The 21,573-nt window shown below is 41.2% G+C and overlaps 2 protein-coding genes and 1 long non-coding RNA gene across 3 annotated transcripts; all 3 read left to right on the top strand.

Moving 5' to 3' along the window:
• Nucleotides 1–1,705: 1,705 nt before the first annotated feature.
• Nucleotides 1,706–6,807, top strand: LOC115393942 (sialoadhesin-like). The gene is made up of 10 exons (XM_030099055.1): nucleotides 1,706–1,802; nucleotides 2,164–2,209; nucleotides 2,315–2,704; nucleotides 3,102–3,416; nucleotides 3,495–3,749; nucleotides 4,335–4,410; nucleotides 4,502–4,538; nucleotides 4,730–4,759; nucleotides 6,099–6,147; nucleotides 6,711–6,807. The coding sequence occupies exons 2-9, from the start codon at nucleotides 2,176–2,178 to the stop codon at nucleotides 6,117–6,119; spliced, it is 1,158 nt and encodes a 385-aa protein (XP_029954915.1). The 5' UTR covers nucleotides 1,706–1,802; nucleotides 2,164–2,175; the 3' UTR covers nucleotides 6,120–6,147; nucleotides 6,711–6,807.
• An 871-nt stretch (nucleotides 6,808–7,678) lies between these two features.
• On the top strand, nucleotides 7,679–11,756 carry LOC115393953 (uncharacterized). The gene is made up of 7 exons (XM_030099066.1): nucleotides 7,679–7,771; nucleotides 8,163–8,208; nucleotides 8,314–8,697; nucleotides 8,979–9,293; nucleotides 10,359–10,443; nucleotides 10,580–10,610; nucleotides 10,778–11,756. Exons 2-7 carry the CDS (start codon nucleotides 8,175–8,177, stop codon nucleotides 10,826–10,828), a joined length of 900 nt encoding a protein of 299 aa, XP_029954926.1. The 5' UTR covers nucleotides 7,679–7,771; nucleotides 8,163–8,174; the 3' UTR covers nucleotides 10,829–11,756.
• A 7,748-nt stretch (nucleotides 11,757–19,504) lies between these two features.
• LOC115393989 (uncharacterized) lies at nucleotides 19,505–21,571 on the top strand. The gene is made up of 4 exons (XR_003931985.1): nucleotides 19,505–19,588; nucleotides 19,912–20,002; nucleotides 20,778–20,894; nucleotides 21,513–21,571. It is a non-coding gene; the product is annotated as an uncharacterized LOC115393989 (long non-coding RNA).
• The last annotated feature ends 2 nt before the right edge of the window (nucleotides 21,572–21,573 follow it).

Here is a 21,573-nt window from a genome sequence, read left to right as displayed (position 1 = left end):
ATTCTCAATAAAAAAATAACCACAACAGACACACGTGACTGGTTGATGACTTTATTCCTTTCCTTTTATTATTTATTTATTTACCCATAATTACACCTTAACACTTCCTTGACAATCACAGCATGACCTGTAAAAGACTGGAAGTGACAAACACTGCAGGTCATAAGCAAACAAAGCCAATGGCACAAATCAAAAGAAATAGACGCACAAACAGTTGGAAAATGTCTCTTCAGGAAGATATGGAGTGGCGAGGAAGTGCAGGTGCTGATTTCTGTCCAGTCACATGACAATATATCAATATATCACGGTGTCCTGTGGCTACCCACGAGGGTGGGGTTTCCGCTTTCTGGACCAATCGATGAGCCATATTGCTTCGTCATCAGGCTTTAAACCCCCCCCCCCCCCCCCCCCACACACACACACACACACACACACACACAGACAACCATTAGTATAAAACCCAATAAGACAACACAGTGAATGATTCCACATGCAGAATATGAAGAGTGCAGTTCAAAGTGTTGAAAGATGACTGTGATCATGCAAATATTACTGTGCCTCTGTGAAGGTCAGAGGCAGGCCGGAGGCCAGAGAGGCCCCCCAGAGCCAGGCGCATGGCACCATCCCACAGCACAGATCCCAGCCACCACACCAAGGAGATGACCACAAATGTCCAGAAGGGGTCAGAGGAAGGCCCTGCCTGGGTCCCCCAGCCTTCAGGAGGCCCGCGCCCCAGAGGACCAAGATTGGCAACGAGAGGGTCCCATCAACAATCAACTCAGAATCATGGGAAAAAAAAAAAAAAAAACAAAAAACATGATTTCACCCCTCATAAGTTACATCAGGCCCAGTTAACAACAACAACAACAACAACAACAAAAATAAGTAAATAAAAATTTGATTTTTCAACAATCATTTATGGGGACCCAACTTGAACTGGTTTTCTCAGGGTTTCCCAATTTTCAACATTTTTGAATATCTCATTCCACACCTTTAAAAATAGTAGGGAAGAAATTGTTTAGTGAAAATGGGCAAAGTTGTGAAATATCCAATGGAAATTCCTCATGAGGAATATTAGTGATTTAAGGTCTGAGAGTGACTTTTCATGGGCTCAACTGATAGATCACAGATAACGTCGACTCAGGTATCTACAACTGCTTTTAACCTGAAAACTAAAACAAAGTCATTTGTTGGACATTTCAGTGTGAGAAATCGGAAATCGCATGAGAGTGTGTGAATTCGACGAATTGCGTTGGTCTCATGGCCCATGTGTGAGCAGTGGCAGTCAGGCTGTTAAAAGCTAAAAGAGGAAGTTGGTTAGTTTGTTTCACAGTGACTGAAGTCTCACGGTTTTCTGAAGTGACTGTTTTCTCACCCTGTGGATCTGAATTATGATTACTGAACTGCCATGACAGCCCTCCAACATCTTCATCTGACAATAAAGTCAGACTGGACTTTACAATAACTCAGCATCACCCAATGCATTATGGGATATTACATTTCAGGCTGTATTCCAGTGTTTGTTGGCTAAAGTCAAAGAGTTGTGAAGCACTGAGCTGCATAAATGAGCCTCTCACACCTCAATGAGCTGGAGATGCCACAGACACATTTTGAGAAATTGTCCTTTTGACACCAAATCAGGAAGGTGGGAGACTTCTTGAAGCAACTTCCTCTTTTGGTGACAGATCAAGAAGGTAGAAGACTTTGAGAAACAGCAACTCTGTTTCAGTTCACATTGTAACGGGTTTCTGGAGAGATTTGAGACTTTAACTGCAGCGGATCAGCTGGAATAAACACATCTGGTGAGAAATTTTATAACAGTTGACATATTGACTTCAGATGTTTGTTGAATTGTATCATGTGGACTTTGAACTATTATATGAACTTTTAAGGCTGTATCACCAACATTTTGTTCTTAAAGCAAGTGTCAGAATGTTTATGTGGTTCAAAAGAGAAATAGATTCAGTGTTATTTTCAATACATGTGAAGAACATTTTTCATCTTTCAGGTCTGAATTTACGTGTTTGAGTCCCAGAGTCTCAGATGTGAACTGTTCTCTGTTGTTAAATTTAGAAAAATAAAACATGATTGTCTTTGAAACAGGACTGGATGTCTTATTCTCTTCTCCCGTGTCTTTAACATGTTCACTGTGTGAATGTGCAGGTTACAGTCAACATGTTTCTTCTTCTGAGTGTTTTCTTCCTCCCAGGTGAGCTCTCTGCTGATATAACTTATATGTTTGTTGAATAATTTAAAGTTTTCGAATCAGTGATACAGATTGTAAATTGAGCTAACAACTTGTTTCTTTTTCCAGCTGCTTTGGTTCATTGTGCCGATAACGAAGCTCATCTCGTCATCACTGCACCAAAGAAAATGGTAGCAATGAATGGATCCTGTTTGATGATCCCGTGCAGCTTCGGACCTGCTTCAGAGGAAGAGTTTCAAAACAAGAGAAAAATAGTTGCAGTGTGGCTCAAAGATGATCCACATTTTAAGGATCATCCAGAAAGAATAGTTTTTAACAGCAGTGATGCAGTTAACTACCCTGACATCAGCATCATTGGAGACCTGAAAGAAAGAAACTGCACCACCAAGTTTAATAGATTCATCCAACCTTTAAAATACACAATGTTCTTCTTTAGAATTGAGAATGAATCATTCAAAGTTACAGCTGCTTTTGATCCTGTTGAAATTAAACTGAAAGGTAAGACTGATTCATTTACTTCCCAAGGAAAAAATGTATCATTTAAGATGCAAGTTTGACTTGAAGTTTTCAATATATCAGTCTTATCTCTATTAAGGTCGTTTGTGTTTTTATTTCCCTTTGTGCCCTTTAAAGACAAGACACTGATGTCTGCACTGCTATCTCTAACATAAAGCTGTCTGTATTCAGTGTAAAACGACTTGCATATGATTGTAGTTATTGACTGAAAACTCAGTTCACAGCCTTTTCTGGATTTAATCGATGTTTAAAGGTGTTTTTCTGACTGACATATTAATCTGAAGTCTCAAGGGATTAGTTTAGCTGTCAGAAGAACTTGTCCAAACAGTCATGTGTTGTAGTTTCCTGTGTAAAATGTGTGTTTAATGTGAAACTGCAGGTTCTCCTCCGAGGCCCAGATTAGAAGTCTCAGGTGATCTGAAGGACCTGAAGGAGAAGGAGTCTGTCACCATAACCTGCTCAGCTCTCACTCCCTGTCCACACTCCCCTCCTCAACTCACCTGGAGCCTCCAACAAGACGCTCACAGCCAAACTGAGCAAAACACAGACGGAACCTTCAGCACTCAGATCCAGAAGAACCTCACTCTGTCAGACACACATGATGGATTGAAGATCCGCTGCTCTGCTGTGTATCCTGTTGATGGAGGAAAAGCTGTGAAAACACCTGAGACAGAGTTAACTCTCAATGTTTCATGTGAGTGATCCTGTCAGCTCATCACAGTCCAGATGTTTCTGATGAATCAAGTTAATCTGAGTCTTATTTTTCCCTCAGATGCTCCTAAAGACACGACAGCCTCCATCAGTCCATCAGGGAGCTGGGTGACCCTGACCTGCTCCAGCAGAGCCAAACCTGCCGTCAGCAGCTTCACCTGGTTCAAGAACAGTGACCATGGAGCCATCAGAGTGTCTGAAGGAGACTTTTACACCTTTAATGTGGCCGACTTAACAGATCCAACAAATTTTTACTGTTTGGCTGAAAATGCTCTGGGTAATCAGACGTCATCGTGGATTCATGTGATCAAAGCAGGTAAAATTAATCTTTTTATTTTTTTCATACAAAGTACATGGCTTTATATATATTTATATTCGTGTGTGTGTTGATGATCTGTCTCGTCCCTCTTGTTCCTATTCAGTGTTTCTACTTTCTAAAGAATCTTAACTCAGTCCAGTCCATGTTTGTTTAATTTGTTTTTACAAACCCATCTGACGGCTATTATGTCACCATCACTGGAAACCCAAGAAAAAAAAGTCCTCTTTCTGTCTTCTGGTGTCATCTTACCTTTTAAAAACACAAAATACTTCTTCAGTATTGAATAAATGCTTCAGGTTAACAGGTTCTGCTGATTCTCTCTTCATAAAACTTCAAGGGGACATTTTTATATTAACATTGTTTGAGAATCAAAATGACTTTCAGGGTTAAACAGTGAAAATCATCTGTTTTGGTGGCTTCATCACAAACAGGTTAAACGAGTGTCTGTGGCTGGATTATCAGTGATGCTGAAGCAGTTTGTCATCAGATTGTTTTCACTTTATGTGACTGTGGGATCCTGCAAAGACTGAAAACTATTGTCTAAGTTAACTCTCAGTACTAAAATCACATGTCTCTCTGCAGATGAACAGAGGTTTGGACTGGTCTTCAAAACACTGATGACTCTGACTCTCTACTGTACAATCATCATCTTTGAGTGGTGAGATAAACTTTTCCGTCTGTAGACAATTTGATCATTATCTAAAGTTACAGTTCACCATATTCACAGGTTTCTTCTTTCTTTCTTTTAGCTGGTTCAGATGGAGCCTTTACTGCAAACAAGTAAAGGTAAACAAGTTGTTTTAATACGTTTAACAGTCAAATATAGAAGAAGAAAATCTAATTTTCAATTACTCTAAAAGTTACTCCACTACTAATGTAAAGAAGTAACTAACAACGTAGTAATTGACTTGAGAGAGTCTCCCTCCCTCCAGATGGGGGATAACACTTCATTGCTGTGTCGTTTCATTTCCACACAGGACTCCCCAGAAGCAGACTACGTCAACACAGTGAGTGAAAGTCCAGCGTAATGGGCCACAAGGAGAAGAACAAGATTGTAAAGCCTTCATCAATGACCTGCTTTATCATTTCAGATCATTTCTGTCTGCATGTTTTTCATTTTTGTCATGAAATCTGTTGTTTTGGTGGATCTCAGCATCAACCAGGCCTGTATATACAAAGTGGTGCAGCTCTGCAGACAATTGTCACATTTATATTCATGTAGAGTATTGAACAGAGCTGATGTCTGTTTCCATTCTGAGGATAAATTGCCATGTATTGAAGCTTTTTATTTTCTGTATACATTTAAACTAATTTTATTCTTGATTTATTTTATTTTTTTCCATTTAAATACTGGATTTATGAGCCTTGCATTGATTGTAATAAGCATCGAAATAATGGGAAAATTTTTTAATCTGTTTTTAAATTGTCTTGTTTTTCCACAAAATTGTTTTGATGCTTTTCAGAAACAATGTTTGTGTTTGTGTGTGTTTTTTTTTTTTTTTTTTTGACATGAAGTCATGAGAATCTGTGAAGTGATGAAAGTGAAACATTAAATGGAACAACTGCTTTGCTTTCGGTCTGTCAAGAAAAAGGGTGTGAACTCCTGCTGCACAGGAAGCATGCATAATGTGAAAAGTATGGACCCAAACACAGAACCCTGCAGAACTCCATTTAGTCTGAGCTGAATCAACATGAAAGAAGTTGACTTTTATGTAACAGAGCAAACAAAATAAAATTGCAACAGAAATACAATTGTGATTTTTCAGTTTTTTTTTTTCAGTTCAATTTCGTTCAATCAGCTCCACACTAATAAACTCCGTGTGGTTTTCACGATCTATTATGCTGAAGATCCTTCCTCTGCTGTGTCGTTGTGTTTTTTTTTTCAGACTTGACGGCTGCAGGTTCAACATGTCGGCGTCTCTCAGAGTGATTCAACCTGCGGTCGGAGCCCTCCGTCCGAGACGGGTCTGTCTGCAGCCTGCAAGACGGAGGCGTGGCGTGGCGTGTCGTGACGTCACTACACGACACGCCTCCGTCTTGCAGGCTGCAGACAGATACAAATGGAACCAGCTGCTGACAGCCTGGGACTGAGAATGGATCCGTGAAACTTTCTACACAGACCGGAAATGAGCCTCTTTAGAAGCGGCTGCAGGAACTTTGATCCACAGTTTGGTTTATATCGAAAGTCTGGAGCGTCAAGCTGGAGGAGACACAGGAAGTTCCTCAGACTGGAAGTTTGATCAAAACTGTGGAAAGTCTTGGTCTGGGGATGCTCTGGTTCTGCTCTTCACTTCACCCTAAAAAGGTTCATGTTCATGATTCTTTCTTTACTTTTGTTTTTCTCAGCAGGAAACCTCAGACCACTAGAGGGCGTCAGAGTCCTGGACTTGACGAGGTGAGATCAGTCATTAAAACTCATCTCATGTAGGTTTTTTTTTTTTCTTTTTTTTTTTTTCAAATTTTATTTTAAAGGCTAAACTCTTATTCTCAGGATCAGAGGTGAAGTTAACGAATAAAGTGTTTTCATGGTTCTGGCCAGTCCTTCACCATCATGAACCTCGGACTCGGAGCCGTCTGTGGTGCTGAAACGTCTCTCTCTCTCTCTCTCTCTCTCTCGTCCACAACCGAGATCCATATTTCATGAAATAGATGAAATAATATGTCAAAGCAACAACCAAAAAAAAGCAGGCCTATTCCTGATGCCTTACTTCATCAGTGTGCCCTGAATTCATGCCATTCACACGGTTATCTAGTTGGCATCTGCTGTTAACAACACACATTTCAAATCCATAAAACAGCAACACGTTTGACCATAATCACCATATGGCTCACACAATAAAAACTGCCATCAGGAGAGAGTTCAGACTTACTTTAATTGAAGAATAAAGCCATTCACCTGTTTTTATTGACAATGTTCTTGATCACAACATTGTAAAACTCCTCTGTTTTGACCTTCAGTTTGATGGATCTGTCTTCTCAAAGGACATCAGAGCCAGAGGTGAAAGTCTTCCCTGCTCTGGCCTCTTGTGGCTGCAAGACACACCAGCAAAACAGCTGGAATACCAAACAATTGGTGAGGTCAATGAACAGTGCTGAAACATTTATTTAAAACCTTCAAATTATTGAAGAAACATGTTAAATAATATCAACAGAGAGCTCACCTGGGAGGAGGAAAACACTCAGAAGAAGAAACATGTTATTGTAATAGTCCCTGAATTGTTGACACCTGAAGAGTTCACATCATTCCAAACCATAATTTCCTGTCATACTCCAGAAACTCTTCAGCACATTGTCCTTCACTGACTGCTCTCCTTTTAGATTGACTGATTCCACATGCAGAATATGAACAGAGCAGAATGTCTAAAGATGCCCTTACTCATGGGGAATACTGATGATTAAAGGTGTGCGAGTGACTTTTATTGGGCTCAGCTGATAGATCACAGATAAAGTCAACTCAGATCATTTATTGGACGTTTCAGAGTGAGAAATTGTGAGCTGTGTGAGAGAGTTTATCTGATCAAATGCGTGAGTCTCATGCCCAGTGTGTGAGAGGCGGCAGTCGGGCTGCTAAAAACAAACAGAGGAAGTTGGTCAGTTTGTTTCACAGTGACTGAAGTCTCACGGTTTTCTGAAGTGACTGTTTTTCACCCTGTGGAGCTGAATTGTGATGATTGAACTGTCATGACAGCCCTCCAACATCTTCATCTGACAATAAAGTCACACTGGACTTTACAATAACTCAGCACCACCCAATGCATTATGGGACATATCATTACAGGCTGTATTCCAGTGTTTGTTGGCTAAAGTCAAAGAGATGTGAAGCACTGAGCTGCATAAATGAGTCACTCACACCTCATTGAGGTGAAGATGCCACAGAAAGCCAACTTCCTCTTTTGACACCAATCAGGAAGAAGCGAGACTTCTAGAAGCAGGAACTCTGTTTCTGTTCACATTGTAACGAGTTCCTGGAGCGATTTGAGACTTTAACTGCAGAGGATCAGCTGGAATAAACACAGTTGGTGAGAAACTTTCTAACAGTCGACACTTTGACTTGAGATGTTTGTTGAAATGTATCATGTGGATTTTGAACGATGAATTAATGCTGTATCATCAACATTTTGCTCTTAAATCTAGTGTCAGAATATTCATAAGATTCAACAGAGAAATGAATCCAATGTTATTTTGAATAAAGAACATGAGCAAAGCAATGCTTCAGGTCTGAATTTACATGTTTGAGTCACAGAGTGTCAGATATGAACAGCTTTCTTTTGTCAAATGCAATCAAATCCTAAAGAAGGAAAACATAACATGATTTTTTTTTTAAGTAAAGAGGATTATTCATTCAAAGAACAAGACTGAAAGTTTTATTTTTTCCTCTGTGTTGAACATGTCCACTGTGTGAATGTGCAGGTTCCAGTCAACATGTTTCTTCTTCTGAGTGTTTTCTTCCTCCCAGGTGAGCTCTCTGTTGATATTATTAAAAATGTTTCTTCAGTAATTTAAAGGGTTTAAATCGATTATTCATATTGTATATCGAGCTCACAAATTGTTTGGTTTCCAGCTGTTTTGGTTCTTTGTGCCGATCCAGAAGAACATCTCCTCATCACTGCACCGAGGAGTCTGGAAGCAGTGAATGGATCCTGTTTGATTATCCCGTGTCGCTTTGAAGCTCTTGATAAGGAAAAGTTTAACAACTCAAGAAAAATAGTTGCATTGTGGATTAAAGATGAATCAAATTTTGAGGATCATCCAGAAAGAGTAGTTTTTAACAGCAGTGATGCAGTTAACTACCCTTATATCAGCATCATCGGAGACCTGAAAGAAAGAAACTGCACCACCAAGTTTAATAGATTACCTTTAAAAGACACAACGTTTTACTTTAGAATTGAGAATGAATCATTCAAAGCTACAGCTGCTTTTGATCCTGTTGAAATTCAACTGAAAGGTAAGACTGATGCATTTATGAACTGAAGACGGTGGTTTTCTTGTGGAGGGGTGTCCTGCAAAGACAGGAAATTGTCTGCACTGCTGTATCTAACATAAAACTCAGTATTCAGCTTAAAACAACCTGGAAATTATTGTAGTCATTGACTGAAAACTCAGTTCACAGCTTTCTCTGGATTAATTCAATGTGAAAAGTTGTTTTTGAATGATATATTTGTCGGAAGTTCAAGTCTCAAAGGATTAGTTTACATGTAAAAATGTGTGTTTAATGTGAAACTGCAGGTTCTCCTCCGAGGCCCAGATTAGAATACTCAGGTGGTCTGAAGGACCTGAAGGAGAAGGAGTCTGTCACGATAACCTGCTCAGCTCTCACTCCCTGTCCACACTCCCCTCCTCAACTCACCTGGAGCCTCCAACAAGACGCTCACAGCCAAACTGAGGAAAACACAGACGGAACCTTCAGCACTAAGATCCAGAAGACCACCACTCTGTCAGACACACATGATGTATTGAAGATCAGCTGCTCTGCTGTGTATCCTGCTGATGGAGGAGAAGCTGTGAAAACACCTGAGACAGAGTTAACTCTCAGTGTTTCATGTGAGTGATCCTGTCAGCTCATCACAGTCCAGATGTTTCTGATGAATCAAGTTAATCTGAGTCTTATTTTTCCCTCAGATGCTCCTAAAGACATGACAGACTCCAGTAAATCTGGTCGGTTGGTCAACCTGACTTACTCCAGCAGAGCCAATATCGATATCCATATCGACACTCTCTGTGGTGCTGAGGTTCTCTGGCCGGCTGTTCCGCGGGGGTGGGGGGGTGGGGCTGTCGTAGTGGCTAAAGGAAGCCTCACCTTTGGGATGCACAGTAGGCCGCTGCCAGAGGACCTCAGGACCCGCAAGAGTCAATATGTTAAAAACAAATCAGCTGAGGAGGAAGGCCATCAAGACTTTTAAAAACTAATAATAGGAGGACCTTAGAATCGATACTGAAGTGGACAGGGATCCAATGCAGCAATTGTAAAAAAAAAAAAAAATGTTTTGTCATTTAATGATTTCAAAATTTTTACTGTTTTTGCTTTTTTTTATTTTTATTTTTTTACTGTATCTTAACATTACAGTGAAAGGCTTTTATCATTGAAGTTGAAAACGGTGCGATTGTCAGGAAGTGATGCTGGATTCCATTAAAGAGCAAGAGCAAGAGGTTTTTTCATCGATGAGTGGACATCAGAATGCCTATTTTATACACAGTCTTAACTCAGTCCTGTCAACACTTGTTTTTTTTTTTTTTTTTTTCCATTTACAAACCCATTTGACAGCTATTATATCACCATCACTGGAAACCTGAGAAGAAAAAAACAGCATCATCTCACATTTTAAAGACACAAAATACCTCTTCAGAATTCTCTTCATAGAACTGCAAGGTGATATTTTTAATGTCTGAGAATTAAGATGATTTTCAGGATTAAACAGTGAAAATCATCTGTGTTTTTGGCTCCAGCACTAACAGATTAAACTGAGTGTCTCTGGCTGGATTGTCGGTGATGTTGAAGCAGTTTGTCCTCAGATTGTTTTTACGTTACTTTTGGATCCTGCAAAGACTCAAAACTATTATGCAAGTTAAAGAAAACTCTCAGTACTAAGATCACGTGTCTCTCTGCAGATGAACTGAGTTTTGGACTCGTCTTCAAAACACTGATGATCCTTCAAGTTGTCGCTCTCTACTGTACAGTCGTGATCTTTGAGTGGTGAGAAAAGCTTTTCCATCTGCTTTTTTAAGTTGTAATTGTGCTATACAAATAAATTTGACATTTGTTGACAGTTTAATCATTGTTTAAAGTTACAGTTCAGCTTGTTCACAAGTTTATTTTTGCTTCATTTTAGCTGGTTCAGATGGAGCCGCAAACAAGTGAAGGTAAACAAGTTGTTTTAATAAGTTGAAATCTCCCTTTCAATAACCATTAAAGTCACTCTTCTACTCATGTCAAGAAGTAACTAACAACGTAGTAATTGACTTGAGAGTCTCCCTCCCTCCAGATGGGGGATAACACTTTTTTGCTGTGTTGTTTCATTTCCACACAGGACTCGCCAGAAGCAGACTACGTCAACACAGTGAATGTAAATCCGGCATAAATGGAGAAGACCAAGGCGTTAAAGCATCATCAGTGACCTGCTTTATTATTTCAGATCGTTTCTACCTGCATGATTGTAATTTTTGTCATGAAATCTGTTGTTTTGGTGGATCTCAGCATCAGCCAGGCCTGTATATACGAAGTGGTGCAGCTCTGCAGACAATTATCACATTTATATTCATGTCGAGTATTAAACAGAGCTGATGTCTGTTTCCATTCTGAGGATAAATTGCCATGTATTGAAGCTTTTTATTTTCTGTATCCATTTAAACTAATTTTATTCTTGAGTCATTGTATTTTTTTCTTTTTAAATGCTGGTTTTATGAGCTTTGCATTGATTGTAATAAGCATAGAAATAATGAAAAAAGAAAATGTAAATCTCTTTGTTTTTAAATTGTCTTGTTTCCCCCCAAAATTATGTTATTGCAATAAATGGGGAGAAAATGGGGAGAAAATCATCTGGCAGTGCAGCAGCCAGTAAACACCACCTCAACACCACCTGAGGAGAACAGGAAAGGAAGGGGAAAGGAGGAAAAATGGCAACACTGCCCTCATGTGGTGGCTGAGGTGGAGGACGTGACAGTCCTTGAGAATAAGAAGAAAAAAATGCTCTTATATTTTGTCTTTTCAAACGGCATGGTATCTGTACGGTATCAGCATTGGCTGGTACCACACAGCCGGGTATCAGCATCAGGATCTGGGACCAAAAAATGGTATGGACACAACACTAGTTTTTCAGTCTTTTTATACATGCAGTCTGACAGTGACCCACAGAACAGACCCTAAATTCAGTGACCCTGTATTCTACTGAAATGAACATGAAATTGGTTTAATATTTATTAAAACTGATTTTAATTGAACCATTAATATTATATCGAATATAAGTAAAATGCTGTTGTCAAGCTGTCAAATATTTGCTGAGTTCATCATATTAGGCCTAAAGGAAGATTAAATGTGACAAAAATCAAGATATTTGCCTGAACATTCATCTGAAATTTAGGGAAAATTCAGCAAAATATGTATTTTTGAGTAATTTGAAGGGGCTGTATCATGCAAAATTCACTTTTAGTATGTTTTAACCTTGTTATATAGTTATGTACTCACCAAAAACACCCCCAAAGCGTTTTTTTTCCTTCGCTCTTGTGTGTTTGAGCTTTTCTCGTGTTTCTGCTGCTCAGAGAGGCAGCCCCTCCCGCACCGAGAAAACGCTCTGTTTCCCACGTTGACGTCTCACGGAGAAGATGGCTCCCCTGAGCCCCCCTCCCTCCCGCAGGCCCTCGGCAATCAGCGTTGCTGAGTTTTGTATCTCTGATTACGGAGATGAACTTTAACCAAGGGCGGACTGGCCATCGGGAGCACCGGGAGGTTTCCCGGTGGGCCGCTGCCTCAGTGGGCCGGTCGGACCACGAGAAGAAAAAAAAAAAGTCAGACGCGACACCGCCAACAGCGCTATGGTCCGCTCCACAAGGAGGCTGGGCTGTCAGCTGGACAGCTCCTGATGCCATAGGCTGGTTTTCCTGGGATTGCTGCTGATAGCCAATCACATTTCATCCCTGCGGTGGTTAAGTCCCACCCACTCCCTCACTCTACAGCTGCTGTCACCTGTCAATCACACACAGCCGAGACGGACATCTGACGGCAACTTTGGATGGATGCAAGAATGCGCAAAATATGGAGAAAAACAAAACAAAACAAAACGAAAAGGTGGCGCTGAGAAGCTCAGGGACAAAAAGAGAAAATCCCTTCATGACCGGCAAGTAAGTTATGTTTGGTACTTGTTGATGCTTTGATGAAAATGTCAATTTGGTTAAAGCTATAGTGCGTAACTTTTAAATGTCTATGAATGTCAGTTTTAGCCAAGCCACTACTAGTGGAGATGACAAAATGCAGATTAAGCCAATTGGCTCCTCTAACATGTCGCGGGATTTTTCAGTATATATAATTATTGCTTTGCGAGTCGACCGGCGACATTCCCGCGCTGGCGCGCAGGAAATTACGCATTTTACGTCACAACAAGAAGGGAGGAGGAGGACGAGTGGAGGGTCTCATAGCAACAGGCTCAGCTCACAGTGTCAGGCAGACCGAGGAAGCCACATGCGACTTCAGGGTTCAGTCCGGGCGCCCCGCCCGCGCTAAGTTTTGCAGCACCCGGACAACGGAGAGGGGAAAAAAAAAAAAAACCTCTCAGATGGCGAACACCGGCAGCATTAGCAGCATTAGCGGCGTTAGCAGCCAGCAGCGTTAGCAGCAACACCACACGCTACCCCCCTTCCCCACGCCGCCAAACTGTTTTCCTGTAGGAAACACTGTACTTTGTGTGTAACACTTCGTTTTTCATCAAGAAGCTACTGGAGACCAACGGACAACAAATGATTTCTGCTGACTACCACTGGGTCTTTTCATCCACTAACCTGTCAGTTACAAATTAGCAGGCACCTTGTCTCCCGTTTTAATAAGCTATTTACATTTCTGTGGCAAAAAAAAGAAAACAATAATTACCTCTTCGAAAGAATCCCATCTTTTTTTTCACCAGCTGTCCTTATTCACGCAGAATAAAAACCGTTTCCAACTGTGATTTGCACTGTGGAAACGGGAATCACCGTGGCAGATTGGGGGGAGGGGGGAGGGGGGGGGCACTGGGGACACCCGAGCGTACGTCATATGGAAGCGCCGGCTTTATTGTTGTAATAACGCAGAGTTCCGCTAGAGGGCGACCGAAGTTACGCACTATAGCTTTAAAGTGAGATAATTCAGCACAGCGACATTTCCTGTAGATGTGAACCTGGCTGTGCTGTTGCTAATTATGATGGGATGGGGTCTTTCACCTTTGCAGCCACGTTGCCATCTGGTTGAAATTAACCTGTTCTTATCAATTAATTGACTCTAATACTTAATGACCATAAATTAATGAATTGTTTACTTGTCTGTACAAGTTCGCTATCAGAATAATTCCATGATACCATCCCAGAATTTATTAATTTTTTTTCTTTTTTATGTAAAATACCTACCGAGGATGATGCGTGATGATGATGATTACTGGTAAACTAGCATAATTAATAATATTAATCTGTTATCTAGATTAAATATAACCCACATGTGGACAGAGAAGTGAATCCCAGACTTGTTACGGTAACGCTGATGACAATAATGCTTGTTTGCCCAACCATGACCCACATGCACTAAAATCAAATGCTGTTGATAGTAAACCACTAAAACTGCTCTAACAATTCACATTGCCAATCATTTTTGTAGTCTGATATCCCTGCTGCTGACACAGAAGGCCAAGGCCAAGAAGTCAGGTTCCCCCCATCAGTTTATTATTTCACAAGGCCAAAGCCAGAGACTTAGACGTCTTCCTCCATTTTCACCACAAGCAGAAGGCAGACAGCCCTGTAGTGCAGAGGCCATTTTGTTTGATGGAACAAACCAGAAATGGCGGACATATAATGAACAAACCAAAACACTCTTCTGCTTTCTTTGCATGGCTTATGGTAATGTTGAGATAGCAGCTCCTTTATCACTGACGTGACCACCTTCACCCATGAACACCTGAGAGTCGATGAGCATGAGAGAAGTGACAGTCACAGAAATTGTGCCGAGGCATATTTTCTCAGGTCCTCCTAAAAAGACCATTACGGACCTTGTCATGGGACCTCAGATGTCACTTCACAGACAGCAAGTCCACACGAGGCGACAAGTGTTGGAGCGCATCATAGATGTGATCAAGCTCATCAGCAGAAGGGGTTTGAGTCTCAGAGGAAAGCAGGCAGAAGCAGCACACACCTTAGATGATGAGACTATTGATCATGGCTGTTTTTTAGAGATCATTCTTTTACTTGGAAAATATGATGTCTGTCTCAAGGAACACCTCACTCTCAATATAGAAAAAACCAAACAAATCCATCAGTCTGACTCTGGATCAAGAGGAGGTAGAGGTTCCCTTGTCACTTTCCTATCAAACAACCATCAACTACATCATCACCACTATCCAACACTATATGAAGGTCACCAACGCCACCGACATCCGGGAATATTTCTATTCACATTGCTTTTAGCGTGTGACTTAGCTACTTACCAATCTTTAAATTAGTGAATGACTTATTGTTACAGACTCTTGAACTAACATTTACAATGTGACCTATTAGTTTTAACCCAGGTTTCAGGACGGGATGATGTGTTATTATAGCTAATGTCATGTTTTGTCTCTCACCCATATAGGCCTGCATGTGTTCCAGAGGGGACCCGGAGAGGACTGTGATCCACATTGTGGATGGTCGTGAACATTTTAACACAATTGGCTGACAAAGGTTAAGGTATAAATAACTATAAGTTTTTATATTGTATTATTGTGTATAGTTGTTTGTATAGTAGCTGCACAGTTTTTATTTTATATAAAGGATAAGTTATCACATGGTTGTATGTAGTTGTTTGTATAGTTGCTTGCTGTGTAGTTTATTTATCTATAATATATATAGAAATAATATTTACATCTATATTGTTCATCTATTTTTAAATAAAACAAACTTTGTGAAATGAACTTATTGTTGTAATTAAGTTGCCCTCTAGTGGTTGACTCATGGTATAGACAGGTGGTGTCACTAACAGACTGGCAAATAGGTAAGCTAAATTCTATTGTACCAACATGCTATAAAATCATAATATACCTGCAATTATTTTACAGTAAGCTACTTAAAGCTTAAGGTTAATTATTATTATACGATTGTGGTCCAAATTGGTTCTTTTTTCAGCGAGGAACTCAGGAACATGAAACTTGTGTTGCTGGCTGGTTGGTTGCCACACTACGCATGAAGTGGGCCAGTCTGTCCATGTCTCCCGGGCCACTTTTACCCCCCAGTCCGCCCCTGACTTTAACTATCTTCTGAAAGCAACAGTCAAGCAAGAGCAAGAGTCTGAAGGGTCTGAAGGGTCTGAAGGGTCTGAAGTGTCTGAAGGGTCTGCGCTTGGTGAGTTTCTAACAGGAAAAGACATTTTCGTGTGTCTTTGTGTGTGGAGAAGCTAGAGCTAAAGAGCTAAAGCTAGCTAGCGTATTTGTTTTGAAGCGCTGATTGGTTGAAGTACGATGTCAGTCAAAGTCCACAGGGGGAGAGGTGGGATTTTCAGTGAAACGTAGTGTTTTCTCTTCCGGGTTTCAGAATTAGCCCCAGAAAATCTTTTATTTCACACAAAATGACTTTTCCTTAGCGCCAAAAATAAACTATTACCATGTTAATGCCATTTCTAGGGTTTGGACTAGCTAAAAAAGCATGATACAGCCCCTTTAAAAGTCATAAAATAACTCAGAATTTGTGAAAATTAAGTTAAAGTCAATAAATGTCTGGGTTTTTTTTCATTATGTAGTTTTTCTCCTTTTAAATACAGTAAAGGAGCAGAACAAGTTTGGAGGGCGGAGCTAGCCCATCGCTACTTCCTTGTTCCTGAGCCAATCAGATGTGAATTCCCAAGGTCGGCCAACAAGGAGCAGAGTTTGGTATTTTATGTCACTGACATCTTCAGCTCCAAAACTAATTCCAGATATTTTTTCAATGGCAACAATAAAACAGAAAAGGTATTTGAATAACAACTGGCTGTGCAAATTGTCTTCACTCAACTGAGTGGAATGAGATGAGTTTAGCTGGAGCTACGTTCTCCGTTCTCTCCTAAACTGGCAACCTGAGCAACTCTCTCTGAAGGAGGGGTGGAGTAGGAAGAAGAATCTCTGTGGTTTCAGACTGGACTGAAGTTCTGATTTGAAACATTCAGAGTCAATAGAACCACGAGCAGAACAAATCAGAGCCGGGGCGGGGCAAATAACCGAGCCCTTTAACAAATAATATAAAGGTCACTATAAGAATCATTTTACAGCATACACATTACCTCAGCAGAGGGGCTTATGAACTTTAGCACCACGGACAGCGACCATATCATTCTGACACCCACTTTAGCTATTTCCAGACCTGCCAACCTGTACGCATTTTGCGTAGCAGGTACGCAATTTGACATCAAAATACGCTGGTACGCTCCGCCTCATTAAACTACGCAAAAAGCTGCAGACGTCTGTGAGCGCTGTTATAAATGCGGACCGTGGACGTTCTCATGTCTGACAACACGATGCAGCAGCAGGGCTCTGAAGTGTCACGCATTTCGGTGTGTTGTCACACATTCACGGCACACATTGTATTTGTCACGCTGAAAAAAAATACCGGTAAATTAGGCTGGTGCGCCGCAGCTATGGAACTGGGAGGAAACACATGTGCTACCCTCGTAGTGCTGCGACGTTCAATGAACGTTTGAACGGCTCTTTCAAGTGAACGACGAGAGCCGGTTCACAGCTGTCTGAGAGTCGTTCCTTTGTGCAAATTGTCCTCGCTTCCTTCACGTGTCTCCTGAGTGTCTCCTGAGTCCAGCTGTCACCGCTGCTTTCCTGTTAACGACCGAGTTTCACTTTTCCGCAGCAGCTCCAGTCACCTGAACGCAGCAGCTAACTAGCGGAGGAGGAGTGTCGCGAAACCGGAGCGGAGCCGGTGTTTTGGAATAACTGAGTCCCTTTTAACTGGCGACTGGGTTTCTTTCACGTCCCTTGTTGCTGATAGATATTAAAAACCAGACAAAAAGTCGTGTCAGACCTTTTATGAGTCTGATTTCAACATCTACGGCTACTAGCAGCAGCAGCAGGAAATGCTAAAGGAAGTCAGTCACCAGGTAACAAGGACACCAGTTAATTTGAAACACCGTATTCACGGCTTTATAAAGGTTTTAGTAATGGAACACACGCGCACGCATGCGCACACGCACAGCAAAAAAATGCTTAGTTAAAGGACATGTAGCAGCATTTTGAAGCTCTTTTCTGGGGACAACGTGCACGGTCAGCCGCAATGTAATGTGTATCAGAAAAACATCTGTTTAATCTTTGCCAATAAACAAATTAAAGATCCACATGAGAACTTAAAACTGACAGCCACCCCCCCCGCCCCCCCCCCCCCCCCCCCCCGGGGTCGACACCTGCTCCGGCAAGTGGTACTCAAAAAATTTCACCAAGGTTGGCAGGTCTGTATTTCAACTCAGAGCCTATAAAGTTCAGTGAAACTGGCACAGCGGCTCACATGGTCACAGACACAGTTTCAATATGAAGAACTATCGTCCTGCTCACCACTATTTGAAGGTCATACGACGAGCCTTACGCTCCGTGAACTCATCCACGTTGCTCATATGTCCATTTCTTTGCTCTCTCATTCTCACGTCATGGGATGGCCCGCCGTCTCCAGCTCCCTTGAGCCATGGTGGACGCCCGGCTTGCTTGAATAGCCGTATCATGCTTTTCTGAGCCTTCCAAAGTCAGCCACAGGCAATTATAGCCTATTTTAACACCTGTGGCACGATGGAATACTTTTATCTGACAAAATATTGGTAATGTTCACACAACTCAACTTCCCTAAACCACGTCTCTCCCCATACTGGTAACTCTCATGTCATCATGTCACCCCGGAACCGGGAAAAAGCATGGCAATGACGACCATAGACATATTATACATAGATCCCGTGCTGACGGTGGAGGGATGTGCCTATGTGCCACCATCTTATGGAGGTTGTTGGAGAAGCAACAGTGCATGAAGTCTCTGGACGTAAGAGGTTCTTCTTCATCCTGAAGTAAACTATGATGCTGGGCACATGGATTTGGCGCTTCATGATTGGTGCCAGCATTGGTGCCATGATGTGAGCCAGTGTTTTGAGGGGAGCACGGACTGAACATTCATATAGATTACTCAAAGATGCATGAATGAGGATAAATAACAACTTAAATGAAGTTTTTATGAGGTAATCACACAAAAACAATGTTAAAAGCTCATAAATGTCCATTTTTTAATAATAGGGCTCTTGCAGGTCTTTCCTCAGCCCGGGCCATGCCGCCCTCCCAAGCCCCCCTAAGCCCCCCTGAAGCCCCGCCATTGAATGTTACTTATTTCACCTTTAAAATTTCCAATGGCTGAAATAATGTAAAATTTTCCTAAAATGATTGAAAATTGAAAATTCATTTTAAATCCAGCACGTGGTGAATGAGAAAGGAAAGAGGCTGAATGATTGAATGATTTCAGGTAAAGATCTAATTTTGATTTGATTTGAAATTTCTTTGAGTCAAACTTCAATATTCACAATTCACAGTAACAGATTTAAAACCTGAAGAAAATTATCTCAAACCACCAAAACACTAATGCAAGGATTCAATTTAATTCAGCTTTATTTAAATAGCACCAAATACAACAGTTATTTCTAGGCCGTTTTACAGAGAAAGCCCAACAGATCCACATGAGCAAGCAGAGCCGACTGTGGCAAGAGTTCAAATTAGGACTGAAAGATTATTTTTCAACTTTGGAAAGTTACTGCTGTCAGGGAGCCTCTGTTGTTCGTCCCTGGTCCCGATCTTCATGTTGAACTGCATTCCTGAGTTGCTCAGCATGTCCTCCTTCTGAAACAATGACTCAGTTGTGACTCTGGTGTGTTGACTGTTTGACCTGCCAGCTGGATAGATTAACATCTTGAAGTGAAGTTCATCTCCTCTGTCTCTGCTTCACACTGCATCCAAAACACATGATCTTATTTTGATAGGCTGATCCTTGTCTCACACTTCCTGCTCTGTGAGGCTGTGATTTCATACAAACACTGAGGAGGAGGAGCAGCTGTTCAACAGTCCAACCAGCAAACCATGAAGTGAAGAACTGAGTTCAGATTCTCAACTTTCAGTCGACTGTCAGAGAAGGAGGAGCAGGTGAGTGTTTGTCCAACTTTTGTCTTCTAATGTCAAAGTGTTTTGAACAAAAGAAACTGTGTGTGTGTTTGTGTGTGTTCGCAACACGTCTCCCACCAGTTTAAACCTATAGATGCTTCATTAGAAAATGATCCAAGGTGACCTGAACCAGCTCTAACTGTCAGTTTTTACTCATTAGAAAAGTCTTAACCTTCAAAGTAGAGACTGTGTGAACCTCCATCACTGAAACTGGGAGCTGGTTCCACATGTGAGGAGTCTGATCGCTGACAGTGAGTCTTCAACAGGTTTCACAGCTTTGTTCTTGTTGCTGGTTTCTCTCTCAGCCTGACTGAAGATGAGTGATGTGGGTGAAGAGGAGGACAGAGCAGAGTCTGTGGACAGGGAAGAGACGCCAGCTGCTCCTGCAGAGTCCAGGTACAGAATCCACAAAGACACCAGACACAAGAAGAGATGCAGCTCTCAGTGTTTCTGTTGGCTCAAAGTGAGCTTCATTAATTGGACCGAAGTGGATGATATCAAGAAGATCCAGGAATGTCTAGAAAATATTGGACAGACAGTCAACATCTCAGCTCTGATCACAGCAACACAACAACAAACACTGAGCTCAAGAGCCACAGAGGAAAGAGTCGACCAGAGCAGATCAGATCCAAGGAGCAGCTGTGAAAAGATGCTCCACAGACAGTCTGGAACATAGTAGAGTTTTGTTTTTGTTCCTTTTTTTTTAAGATATGAGCAGGATCTGTGGACACGGAGAGACACAACCAAGTAGCTGGGATAGAGTCCAAAAACATCTGTGTCCAGAATATATGAGAAGACAAGCCAAGGTAAAGTTATTTGTTTTGCATCAGGTCAGATGAAAAGCAACTCATAGTACTTCACGCAGAAATACAACAAAACAAAGCGATTAAGAATCTTAAACTTAATTAAGAGGATGGAATACATTAGAACAAAGGGATTAAAAAAATGGACAATGAATAACGTAAGAGCTTCATAAAGATAAAAGTCAGAAAATACATAAAGGGTTGTTCAATTGAAAGTCTGTGGAATTGTGTGTGTGTGTGTGTGTGTGTGTGTGTGTGTGTGTGTGTGTGTGTGTGTGTGTGTGTGTGCGTGTGTGTGTGTGTGTGTGTGTGTGTGTGTGTGTGTGTGTGTGTGTGTGTGTGTGTGTGTGTGTGTGTGTGTGTCACAGAAGCCAAAACCTCAGACACACACAGTCTTCAGGATCCAGCAGTTTGTCTCTGAGGAGTGAGCGGTCCAAACATTTTCTACTGAGCTTCAATAGTGAACTCGGATCTTCAGACACAAAGTAAGAAACTCTTAGTTTATTTTTTTCATGTTTTTATTTCAAGGATGTCACGTTTCAAGGAAACATTGTGCATAATTGCACATGCATCAAACACACATACACAAATATATATATTCTACAATTCGACAATTTCATTTAGCAGACACTTTTGTCCAAAGCGACGTACAACACAAGCAAGAATTCAGACATAAGGAAAAACCTTTTGTAAATGCAAAAAGTGCTTCAAGTGCGATTGGTCAAAGGTGTTGCCATCAAGTTGCAGAAGAAGTGTCAACCACCCCCATTTTTTTCAACTTTGTCAGTGCTAAATAAGTGCTGGGTTTTGGACCACCTGACTTATTCTACCCCTAGGGTGGAGTTGGATGAAGTGCCTCGGTGTTCCCTGAACAACTGAGTCTTCAATTGTCTCTTAAAAGTAGAAAGGGACTCAGCAGAACGCACAGAGAAAGGTAGTTTGTTGTTCCTACATTTTATTTCCTCCAAACCAGATGGAGAGATGTTTTGCTCATATTCAGATTCAGTTCCTTCGTTTTGAATCAGTGTGAGAGTTGAAGCTGGATCTTTGTGTCTCTGCTGTGTGTCGTGTTGCTCAGAGTAAATGTTTCTTGGTGTCCACAGAGAGAAGAAGAGCAGTGATGTCTGTGAGGAGCAGCAGGACCAGGGTTCTTCATCAGGACTG

The sequence above is a fragment of the Salarias fasciatus genome, chromosome 9, assembly GCF_902148845.1.
Source record: "Salarias fasciatus chromosome 9, fSalaFa1.1, whole genome shotgun sequence".
Classification (NCBI taxonomy): Eukaryota; Metazoa; Chordata; class Actinopteri; order Blenniiformes; family Blenniidae; genus Salarias; species Salarias fasciatus.
Note: the sequence above shows the minus strand (reverse complement) of the source record. Positions and strands in the feature narration are given on the sequence as shown.

Bases quoted from the DNA above. Each gene is read 5' to 3' on its own strand.
- LOC115393942 (XM_030099055.1), top strand. From the start codon at position 2,176: ATGTTTCTTCTTCTGAGTGTTTTCTTCCTCCCAG. The intron at 2,705-3,101 runs GTAAGACTGATT...GTGAAACTGCAG, and splicing joins TGTTGAAATTAAACTGAAAG to GTTCTCCTCCGAGGCCCAGA. The intron at 4,539-4,729 runs GTAAACAAGTTG...ATTTCCACACAG, and splicing joins TTTACTGCAAACAAGTAAAG to GACTCCCCAGAAGCAGACTA.
- LOC115393953 (XM_030099066.1), top strand. From the start codon at position 8,175: ATGTTTCTTCTTCTGAGTGTTTTCTTCCTCCCAG. The intron at 8,209-8,313 runs GTGAGCTCTCTG...TTTGGTTTCCAG, and splicing joins GAGTGTTTTCTTCCTCCCAG to CTGTTTTGGTTCTTTGTGCC. The intron at 8,698-8,978 runs GTAAGACTGATG...GTGAAACTGCAG, and splicing joins TGTTGAAATTCAACTGAAAG to GTTCTCCTCCGAGGCCCAGA.